The sequence below is a fragment of the Sorex araneus genome, chromosome 3 (assembly GCF_027595985.1).
Source record: "Sorex araneus isolate mSorAra2 chromosome 3, mSorAra2.pri, whole genome shotgun sequence".
NCBI classification, from domain to species: domain Eukaryota; kingdom Metazoa; phylum Chordata; class Mammalia; order Eulipotyphla; family Soricidae; genus Sorex; species Sorex araneus.
This window is the reverse complement of record NC_073304.1, coordinates 217,309,039-217,320,026: the sequence shown is the minus strand read 5'-3', so window position 1 is coordinate 217,320,026 and position 10,988 is coordinate 217,309,039. Positions and strand designations below refer to the sequence as shown.

Sequence of the window (10,988 nt, the reverse complement as noted above, 5' to 3'; positions counted from 1 at the left end):
TATATAGATCAGCAAAAGGGTTCCATGGACTTTACTCAGCTGAGTTGGAAACGTGTCCACACAAACACCTGTACACAGATGTTTATAGCAGCTTTATGAATAATCACCCCAAACAGAAGCAGCCAATGTCCTCATAGAATGGCATCATTATCCAGCAATGAAAAATGGAACTACCATCACAAGAAGACGTGGGAGAACCTCAAGTGCATATTGCTAAGTAAAAGAAGACACACTGAAAAGTCTATATTCTGTATAATTCCACGTCTAATTTAGGATAGTAGATCAGAGAGAGAGAGAGAGAGTAAAAGGATCAGTTCTGAAGGGTTCTGGGGTGAGGGAGAGGTGGACAGGGACAGCACAGAGGACTCTGAGTGTTCCATGCACTTGTCATTCTGTGTTGGTCAAAACCCAAAGAACTCAAGAACCCAAAGAATGAGCCATAATGTGAACTACTATGAATTATGGATAGCAATAATGTATCAATATTAACAGGAACAAAAGTATCATGCTAATGGAAGATGCTGATTGTAAGGGAAATTGGGGCGGAGGGGAGAGACTATACCAAACAATAAATATCTGTTCAACTCTATAAATCTAGCCTATTATTTTAAAAACAAGCTGAAGGGACCAGAATAAATAACTTTTCTGGACTCCAATTATAAAGCTAATACATATGCCTTTATATCATACAAAAGTGATTTCAAACAAATTAATATATGAAAAGTACAAAGTTTTTATTTATTATATCTTGCTAATCTTTTGACCTTAATATAGTTTCAGGTACAAAGCAACAGAGTCAGTGCATAAATATCTAAACATATTCACTGAAAATCATTCACTAATACTTCCCTTTATACGCTGGAGGTGTTGTATTAAATGTCTTCTTGGAAACGTCATGTCAAACTATCTTTTTGAGGCTGTCTATTTTCCAATGATTTGATCTACTGATCTTCCTCAATGAAACTCTCTATGAAGCTGTGATGTGTGAACAAATCATGTTATGTCCCCCACTTCCACAAGCAAGCAACAATCATTCACCTCTGGGGTGGTTTCTGTTTGAAGTCTATCCACAAGACTTAGCTCCATAGACATGGATGGAAACACAGGTCTGGCAAGTCACGTCAACATCAGGACTAAAAGTCCCAGGACTACAAACCACTGCAGAGGAAAACACACAGAGTAGGTTATTTTCAGGGTTTTGGTTTGTTGGTGATTTAGAGCCATATCCAGAGGTGTTCTGGGGGTGTTGGCGTGATAGCACAGCAGGTAGGGCATTTGCCTTGCACGTGGCTGACCCAGGTTCGATTCCCAGCATCCCATATGGTCCCCTGAGCACCGCCAGGAGTAATTCCTGAGTGCAGAGCCAGGAGTAACCCCTGTGCATCGCCAGGTGTGACCCAAAAGCAAAAACAAAAACAAACCCACAAAAAAACTGAGGTGCTCTGGGAACTATTCCTGACTGTGCTTGGAGGTTGCTTCTGGCATTGCTCGGGGAACCACCCAGTGTCAGGATCAGTTGAGTCCACTGAGAAATCTCCATGCCTGAGATTATTTTTTGCTTTAAGTGTTTAAATCAATTATATAAATATACATGTGTGAAGACTTGGGTTTGATCCCCAGTACCATAAAAGAATATATTCAGGAGAATGAATAGACATGAAAAAATTCAGCTTTTAACTTTTCACTTTCCTTTAGCCACGTACAATTTTTTGTGTTTGAGGCCACACCCATCAGTGCTGAAGGCACAGTTCTATCTCCATGTTGAGGGATCACTCCGGGTACTCCGGGTATGTGGTGCCAGGAATTTAAACCAGAATCAGCTGCATGCAAGGCAAGAGCTTTATCTCCTGGACTATCTCTCCCACTCTTATCTACAGTCCTTTTGGTAAGAAAATAATGGGTAAAGCTCTAATTAATTATACTAAGTGAATTATTCTATTCTTCTCACTATATAACAGAAATATTCAGATATTTAATTTTATAATTACCACAACAGCTAGCGCAGTTACTATGCAGACCTTCATTTTTCCCAAAGCCTGGCCGACAGCTATCCAAGCGGACTACTTGAAAACTGTGGGCCACGAAATGCATAGCCGGTAGAGTTTTATTGAAGTTATGGTCGTAAATATCTGCTTGGTTCCGGAAAAATTCTTGTATCCGATCTCTTGCCTAAGATTTCAAAATACCAGAGAGAAGTGTAGTTACTAAACTAAGAACCAAATTTCTTCTCGTGCATCAGAGCAAAGAGAGAGCACCAAACTTTACATGTAGGTGAATTCCTAAAATGTGATGTGTTAATTCTCAAACTTCATCAATTACTGCCAACTCACAAGGACAACAGCTAAGAGAAATAAAAATGGACGGAAAACAGGCCTGTTTTGAATTACTTGCAGCAGGTCTATTCCATATAGACATATAGCTGGGAGTTCATTACCTTGTTTTGAGTGATGGTGAGTGGGTGGGGGGCCAGGGCCACACCTAGCAGTGCTCAGGGCTTACTTCTGGCTCTGTGCTCAGGGATCACTCTTAGTGTGGCTTGGGGGACCATATGAGGGTGCCAGGGATTGAACCTATGTCAGGTGAGTGCAAGGCATGTGCCCTATCTTCTGTCCTATTGCTCCAGCCCCTGGGAGTTTGTTATTTTAAAATTCAGAGAGCTAAGCAAAACCGAAATCAAGACTTTTCTCTCATCAATCATAAAAAAAAACAGCATAGAAATTTTCGTTTTCAAGCACAGAATTTAGTAATAAATAAAATGGATCCAGCCCCAGTATGAGGATACATATAGGCCTGGGAACTAGAACATAATAGTAAAGGGAGGTGTTTAGCTTCTGAAGATGGTTGAAAAGAAGAGCCAGCATTATGACCAACAGAGCTACAGTTTCCAAAGACAGGTCTTTTAACTTAGAATCACATGATTCTAAAGTTATTCTTCAAACTGCAGCTTAATTACCATTGGGAGGAAAAAGACCAAGACTCTCTCTTCCACACACACACAAATATATAATGTTGACATAGACAAGTACAGAATGTCAAGTAGGGGAGCCAGCTTAGTTCCAGATACTAAGATTCCAAAACACCTCCAAGTTGCCAGGACTCTTTTTTTTTTTCTTTATGGGTCACACCTGGCAATGCACAGGGGTTACTTCTGGCTTTTCACTCAGGAATCACCCCTGGCGGTGCTAGAGGACCATATGGGATGCTGGGAATCGAACCTGGGTCGGCCGCGTGCAAGGCAAACGCCCTACCCGCTGTGCTACTGCTCCAGCCCCTAGCCAGGAATCTTTAAATCTTTCAAACTCTTTCAATTTGGAAAACTATAACCAAATATCAGTGATACTTTATATATTTTATCTTTATGAAAAGGATGATTTAAATCAACTTTGACTTCAGCATCTTTATTATTGGAAACTATTTGCAACAAGGAGTAATAAATTTTTTGAAGAAGTAGAATTTTAAGTTGATAGAACGAAACATTTCCAAAACAGCTTAGGTAATATTCAAATAATAAACTATTTACAAAATAGTTAACATAAGATTCAAATACCTTCCATGAATATATCATTTATAGCCCCCCACCAGCTGTGTGGGCCTGACTAATGCATGAAGGTCACTTGGGCTACACTGGAGGCACGTAGGATCAAACTCAGGACCTCATGCACACAAGATGTGTATTTGATCCCTTTGAATAATCTTTCTAGTCCCTTCAAATCATTTATTTAATTTTGTTTTGTTTGGGGGGGCACACCCAGCAATGCTCGGGTATTACTTCTGGCTCTGTGCTCAGAAATTGCTCCTGGAGGGCTCAGGAGACCATATGGGCTGAGAGGGATTGAACCCGGGTTGGCTGTGTGCGAGGCAAGAACCCTACCGGCTGCACTATCACTCTAGTCCCTCAAACAATTTATTTTTACTTTGAAGTGTTCCCTAGTGTCATGCTAAGTGAAGTGAGTCAGAAAGTAAGAGATAAACACCAGGTGATCTCGCTTATATGCACAACGTAAAGAAACAGACTAAGGGATTAGATAGTTCCCAGCGGAACCAAATTTCGAGACATGAGCAATAAAGACGTGAGGGCCTGGCACTGAGGGGCTGGGGGCAGGGGCTGAGGGATGTGGAGTCACAGCTGGATGGATTTTTGTCGTGCTCTGCAATGATAAAATAATGACTCTACTATCACTGAAACTATAACACCCCCAATTAAAAAAATGATAAAACACGTTTAAAAAGAAAGGAAAAAAAATGAAATGCTCACCCGGAGGATATTGCGGTTTGTGGTATCTCCACAGTCACGAGAATCATTGCAGGTGCCTTTCCACCCGGGCGCAAAAGGGTTAACTGGAGAGGGGGGAAAATGGTATCTTCAAAAAAATGCCAAAAAGTTTCAGACACTCTAATAAAACTCCGAATGCTGAATTCAGTGTGTGAACATGTGCTTTGGCTATTTAAATCTTGTACTAAAGTAAGGGACACAATGTATACGCTGAATAATTTATACGTTATCATTTCACTCCATCTGGGGGCTAATGGGAGCAACTACATGACTTTTAAATGAACAGAACCAAAGTTGGTTTGACTCTTCCCTTTTAAGTTCTCAAAAAACACAATTTAAAAGTCTCTAAGGTCTTATAAGTTAAGCTTTAGCAGCACAGTTAAAGGTCATATTTATAAAACGATACTGACTCCTGAAAGATAAGCAGCAACAGATCATATTTAAAGGCAAATAATTGTGTGAACTTTTCAACTATGCCCCAGCTACTTTTACTTACAATCTACTTCCGTATTTAACAAAGAGTTAAGGCCTATTTGTAAGAATCTTATACTAATATAGCAACTAATTGTATATCTATATTATATCTATAATGGTCCAAGGTTTACCTCAGAATATGAAAGAAATTGCTAAGGTTCTTTTTTTACCTTGAAAAGCTATAAACAGCTCATGTACAAGTCCATGTTTTGGAATTTTAACATTATGGCATTTATATGACGGTTCTATGACATGGCATGACAAATCAGAGATCAAATTATCCAAGATTCTCTTCAGTACTCTAAAGAGCAGGTTATTGTATCTTCCTACACAGGACTTTGTGGTAAAACGTACAGCCATCTGATAAGAATAATCAGGTTCCCGATAGGCTTTGAAAAGTGAGAATAAAAACAATTGGGCCTAACATTAATCTCGACCAATACATTTTCAACTAGCATGCAATATTAAATCCCTTCAATCTAGCCTGACAGGCTGAGCACAAACTATGCATGTAGGAGGCCTGTGTTTCTGCCCTGGTACTGACCACACACAGTTTGGCACCCCAAGCACTGTCAGAGCAACTGCGAGCACCAAGCAAGGAATAGCCCCTGAGCACTTGCTTCAGAAAAACAAGACAATGCCCCCTGCAATTGGAAAAAATGTTTTTAAAAAATCTCATCACTCCTGGGGCCAGTACAGCGGCTAGAGTGCTTGCCTTGCCAGTGGCTAACCTGAGTTTGATGCCTGGCACCACATACAATCCTACGAGCCATGCCAGGAGTGATCTCCGAGCACAGAACCAGGAGTAAGTCCTGAGTGCTGCTGGGCGTGGTGCCCGCACCCCTCCCCTGCAATCCCATCTTTCTTACAAATCAGCATAGAAGTTTATTCCAATAAAATATTTCTTATCAGTTTGTTCTCACACACACACAAAAAAGATACCATTCTGGGTCAGGGAGATAGTTGAGGTGGAAAAACACAAGGCTCGTGGGTCTGAGTCCCAGCATCACTGCGCCCCCTCCACTCCCACCCCCATTCTCCCAACACCCGCTTCAGGCAGCCTGGGTGTGACCCACCCTGGTGGCAGCCAAGAAAAACATACAGGGCCAGAGGGATAGTACAGGGGCTGAGGCATTTGCCTCACATGTGTCTGATACCTGGTACCATATGACCCGGCCCCCAGCCCCTAGCTCCACCAAGAGCAATCCCAGAGCACAGAGCTGGGAGTAGCATCTTAGAACCATCTGGTGTGTCTCCCCAACATTCGGGCAGGAGCCATAACTCAAATGGGTAGAAGGCATGGTGAGTTCACTCTCTGGCACCACACGGGCCCTCTGCATACCACCAAGTGTAGCGCTAGTGGCCCCGAGCACTGTCAGGGAGGCCCTGGAGGGGTCGGGGGATGAGCGGTAACCACAGAGCCAGGCCCTTTTTGGCTGATTCTCACTGAGGGTGGTTTCCCAAGTCCCTGACCATTACTGGGCACTGACCATTCCCACATTCCTTCAAAGTTTACCGTTAGCTGATCTATTATTTACTCAGTTCAAGAGAAGAAGTGGTCTCCAGGGGCTGACTAAAGAAATACGTTGGTATTTCCCCCCTCAATACACTTATCAAGGAAAAAAAACAAAAAAAATTTTAATGAAGGCAGTGCCTTAATCTGCAGAAAGTGCCATCACTGTAAACACAGTCCAGTGAAAAGGGTCACTGATTTGCATTTGGAGAATTAAATGTAACTTAATTAAAAAAATTAAATCAATTTTACAATACTGAGCAAAGTGGGATAAAGTGGACTGAGCTTGCATGCCTACATAATGGGAAGTGGGACGTTATTCAGGACACACTATCTTGATGCCAGTTTGAATTCGCTTGGTCAAATAGACCCCAAATACTCCATTTCATAATGATCATTTATAACAGACTCTTTCACTAGATGAAGAAACCATACCACTAATTCTGTTGCAAGCTAAAATGTATGTTAAAATATGCCTATGCTCTTACCAAAGATCATAAAGTCATATCTTTGCTTTAACATCTTTTCTTCCTGGGTTTCTGCTTTGACTGTCTTATAAGAAAGAGTACAAGAGTAAAGTCCAGACAGAGACTCCCGGAAATCTTTCACCATAAGCTTTCCCGTTTTAGTTATGTTTATTAGACTATTTCCTAAAAAGAAATAGTAAATCACTTGGTTAACTGACATACGATAATTCAAACATTATTCAATAAAAAGGGCTACAGAAAAATATAATTAATGGATTAAATTTCCAAGAAATCTTATTTTTGTCATATTGCTCTATGGTAAACCATAAGCAATAAGTACATTTGTTGCATGTTTTGGTTCTAATTGTTTTCTTGGCATATAATTTTGATTGGTTTTTGCCAATGAGATTATAGTGCCCTGTATTATTATTCAATTCCCTCATATAAGACAGAATTAATGCTTATATTCTAAATACTCAACATCACAAAAATTATGTATTATGTGTTTCATCTACAACAGGTGCCACAAAGGCAATTTTAGATTATATAAAAACTTGGTCCACTATGGGAAGTTGAGTATAAAAATTACTCTTTCAGGCTGGCCTCACGTTCCGGGGAAAGGTCAACTCAGAGAAGCGATCACCAACTACATTGTAGTCGAAGGCCATGTGGGGGAAGGGAGTTGTGGGCTGAATGAGGGCTAGAGACTGAGCACAGCGGCCACTGAACACCTTTATTGCAAACCACAACAGCTAATTAGAGAGAGAGAACAGAAGGGAATGCCTTGCCACAGTGGCAGGGTGGGGTGGGGGGGAGATGGGATTGGGGAGGGTGGGAGGGACGCTGGGTTTACGGGTGGTGGAGAATGGGCACTGGTGAAGGGATGGGTTCCCGAACTTTGTATGAGGGAAGTATAAACACAAAAGTGTATAAATCTGTAACTGTACCCTCACGGTGATTCTCTAATTAAAAATAAATAAAATTAAAAAAAAAATTACTCTTTCATTTTAGCATTAGGAGAAAATGAGACAAAGATCAATATATAACATGATTTGTGTATGTAATCTGCTGTTAAGTAACATCATTTGTGCAAATGAATCTTCAGTTAAAATCCAGATTCAATTTTTTCATTTATGTGAGAATATATTTCTAAAATGTTCACAACTCTGAAAAGTTAATTACCTGATAATGCTTTTTCATTAGGCCCAATCCATAAGTAGGTGGGGTCCACTGTTTCTTTTTTAGCACGTTGAATATCCATACAGACAAGGATTGGGCTATTGTGGTGTAATTTTACATATATCTTTACTGAAACAAAATGAAATATGACTACATTACTTAGGAAAGTTAAAGAAATACTTTCCTTACCATTTTGCCCCAGAAATTCTGATTAGTTCATTTGGACTTTGGTATTGTAAAGTTCAGCAAATCATCAAAACATTCAGAATGCTAAAGTTATTTTTGCTTTTTTTAGAAAGGCTTCTCCCCACCTTTTTTTGTTTTGCTTTTGGGACACAGCACGCAGTGCTCATGACTTTCTGGCTCTGTAGCTAGGGTTTACTCCTGTGTTTCTCAGAGCACAATAGGCAGAGCTGGGATAAACCAGCGTCCATGCAAGACAGACATCATAATCCCATTTATTTCTATGATACGATTTTGAATTTTCTTTGGGGGAAGGAACCAAACCTGGAGTCTCATACTCATGAGGGCCTCATACATGTAAGAACTGGGCTTTGATCCAAGCTACACCTACCCCACCCCACACTATAGTAACTGTTTTATAAAAATGTATGTGATGCACTGAGAAGTTTGTTTTAATGTTCAGTCAGAACTCACTGAAGTATAATATTTTAGAAGGATTAGTGGAATCCATTTATTTGAGAGCTTGTGGTTTACAATACTATTAATAATGGTTTCTCATGCACATCATTCCAACATCACACCCATCATCAGTGTACCATCTCCCTCTCCCATAGACTCAAGACACCTCCCTTTCGAAACTGATAGTGGATCGGTTCTCCCATTGTCACCTTTGGCCCTTGTTGCTACCTTGCTGTGTATCTTCAAACCTCACATATGAGAGATCATTCAGTATCTGCCCCTTTCCTTCTGACTTCATTCAGCATGATATCCTCTACTTCCATCCATATTGCTGAAAATTGCATAATTTTGTTCTTAGAGCTGTATAGTGTTCCATTGTGTATATATTCCGCAACTTCTTTTTCTTTTTTTTTGGTTTGTTTTTGGGCCACACCTGGCAGTGCCCATGGCTTACTCTTGGCTCTGCACTCAGGGTTCACTCCTGGCGATGCTCAGGGGACCATGAGATGTTGGGGATTAAATTCAGGTCGGTTTTGTGCAAGGCATTTCTCTGGTCCAATTCCATAGCTTCTTGATCCTTTCATAGTAGTTGGGCATTTGGGTTGTTTTCATATCTTGACTATTGCATTAAGTACGTCAATAAACATATGTATAGGTCCTTTCAAATGAATGCTTTTGTCTTGTGGATAGACACCAAGAAGTGGTATTTCTGGATCATATGGTAGTTCTAGTCCTATTTTTTTGATAGATTTCCATCTTTTATCCCATAATGGCTGAACCAGACAACGTTCTCAACACCAGAGAATGAAGGTTCCTTAATGAAATCCATTTCAAGATCAGAAAAGGACTTGAGCTTATTTGCAAAACTATTTTAAGAATAACCATTGTCACATCTCAGGAAAACTTAGATATATAGATATACCTTAATTTATATGTAAATACATAAAAATTAATTTATATATAAACATACCTATCTTTAAAAAAACATAAGGTGTATAAGTATACCTTCTGTTAAAGACACAAATGAAGCCTATGTGTGCCATGACCAATTGTTCTAGACTCTACAATGACCAATTGCTCTAGACTCTATTCACTCATGTGTTGTTGGGTACAAGTCTACTATATGCCAGGCTCTGAGCACATCTGAACAGGGAGCCTGGGCAATAGTACATCGGGTAAGACGATTGTCTTGCACGTGACTGTCCAGGTACAATCCCTGTCATCCCATATGGTCCCCCAATCGCTGAGCACCAGAATGCATGAGTGATCCCTGAGCATCGTGGGGTGTGACCCCAAAAGACAAAACAAACAAACAAAACACCCAACAATGGTCCAAGGGAGGTGGGAAGGGGGTTCCAGACATGGAGATTCCAAACCTAATAAATGCAACACGCTGGCCCAAAGTTATGTAAATTTATTGCTTGCTAGGTTTGGGGGCCAAACCCAGCAGTTCGCATGCTCAGGGATTACTCCTGCCAGGGTTGGGCTGCCCAGCTTGGAGGACCATATTCATTACCCAGGATCGAACCCCAGTCAGCCACGTGCAAAAAACAAGTGCCTTACCCGCTGTACTATTATCTCTCGGACTCCAAATTATCAAAATTTAGCTATTACTACTTTTCTTGGGCACCGTGGGAAAGTTCTGAGACTGAGATTAGACATTTAGGTTGAGCCTTAAAGTTATTATACCAGTTACTAAAGGACGACGCTGTTCCAAACAGAGGGGCAAGTCCTTCAAACCATTCCTGTGAGGGTCTCTCACTGGCCAGGGGGACGGTTCAAGCTCTACACGTAGGAGACTGGGGTTTGATTCCTGCCTCCCTCGGCCCCCCCAAAAGGCATGGTCCCCTGGAGTGCCGCCAACGACGACCCTGAGCACTAAGCCAGGAACAGTCCATGCCTGAGCACCTGCTGGGTGTGGTCTCCAACCCCCCCAATCCAAACTTAACCAAAACCAGATCACATAGCTTGCAAAGCATTAGAAGCATCTAGCTAGGGATAAAATAATGTGGGTAGGATCCTTGCTCTACAGCTAGAAATAAGGCGAAGTCTTGCTGCTGCAAGGACACAAGTCGTGCAACCTTGGGGAAGTGCTAGGGCGCTTGGAGGGTGGTGGATCACCATCGCTCCCTCTCCCTGCACCGCACCGGACCTTTGCGACGTGCGGGGCGCCGAAAGGTGCTTATTACCTGGCTCTGTGACCTTGCCATAAATGAAGCCTTTCTTAGTGCGCTCGGAAAAACGCGGCCACGAAACTGCGGAGGAAAGAAACCACTGCTATTTTAGGGTGAAGAGGAGTTGGGGCTCAGAGTGGGGCAGGGCCGGGCGAAGCGACGGCGGGGCCGGGTCACGCTGGGAGAAACCTGGAAGGCCGGGCGGGAGGGGCCCCACCTCCTGTGAGGTACCAGAGCACCGCGGCAAGGAGCACCCACGCTCGCAT

The 10,988-nt window shown here is 41.7% G+C and overlaps 1 protein-coding gene across 1 annotated transcript; it reads right to left on the bottom strand.

Annotated features, from left to right (window-relative positions):
* Positions 1-1,063: 1,063 nt before the first annotated feature.
* ZPBP2 (zona pellucida binding protein 2) lies at positions 1,064-10,988 on the bottom strand. Its single transcript, XM_004608933.3, has 8 exons — positions 10,940-10,988; positions 10,738-10,803; positions 7,910-8,035; positions 6,749-6,910; positions 4,918-5,136; positions 4,256-4,338; positions 1,989-2,169; positions 1,064-1,158 (listed from the first exon to the last, which is right to left on the bottom strand). Exons 1-8 carry the CDS (start codon positions 10,986-10,988, stop codon positions 1,064-1,066), a joined length of 981 nt encoding a protein of 326 aa, XP_004608990.3.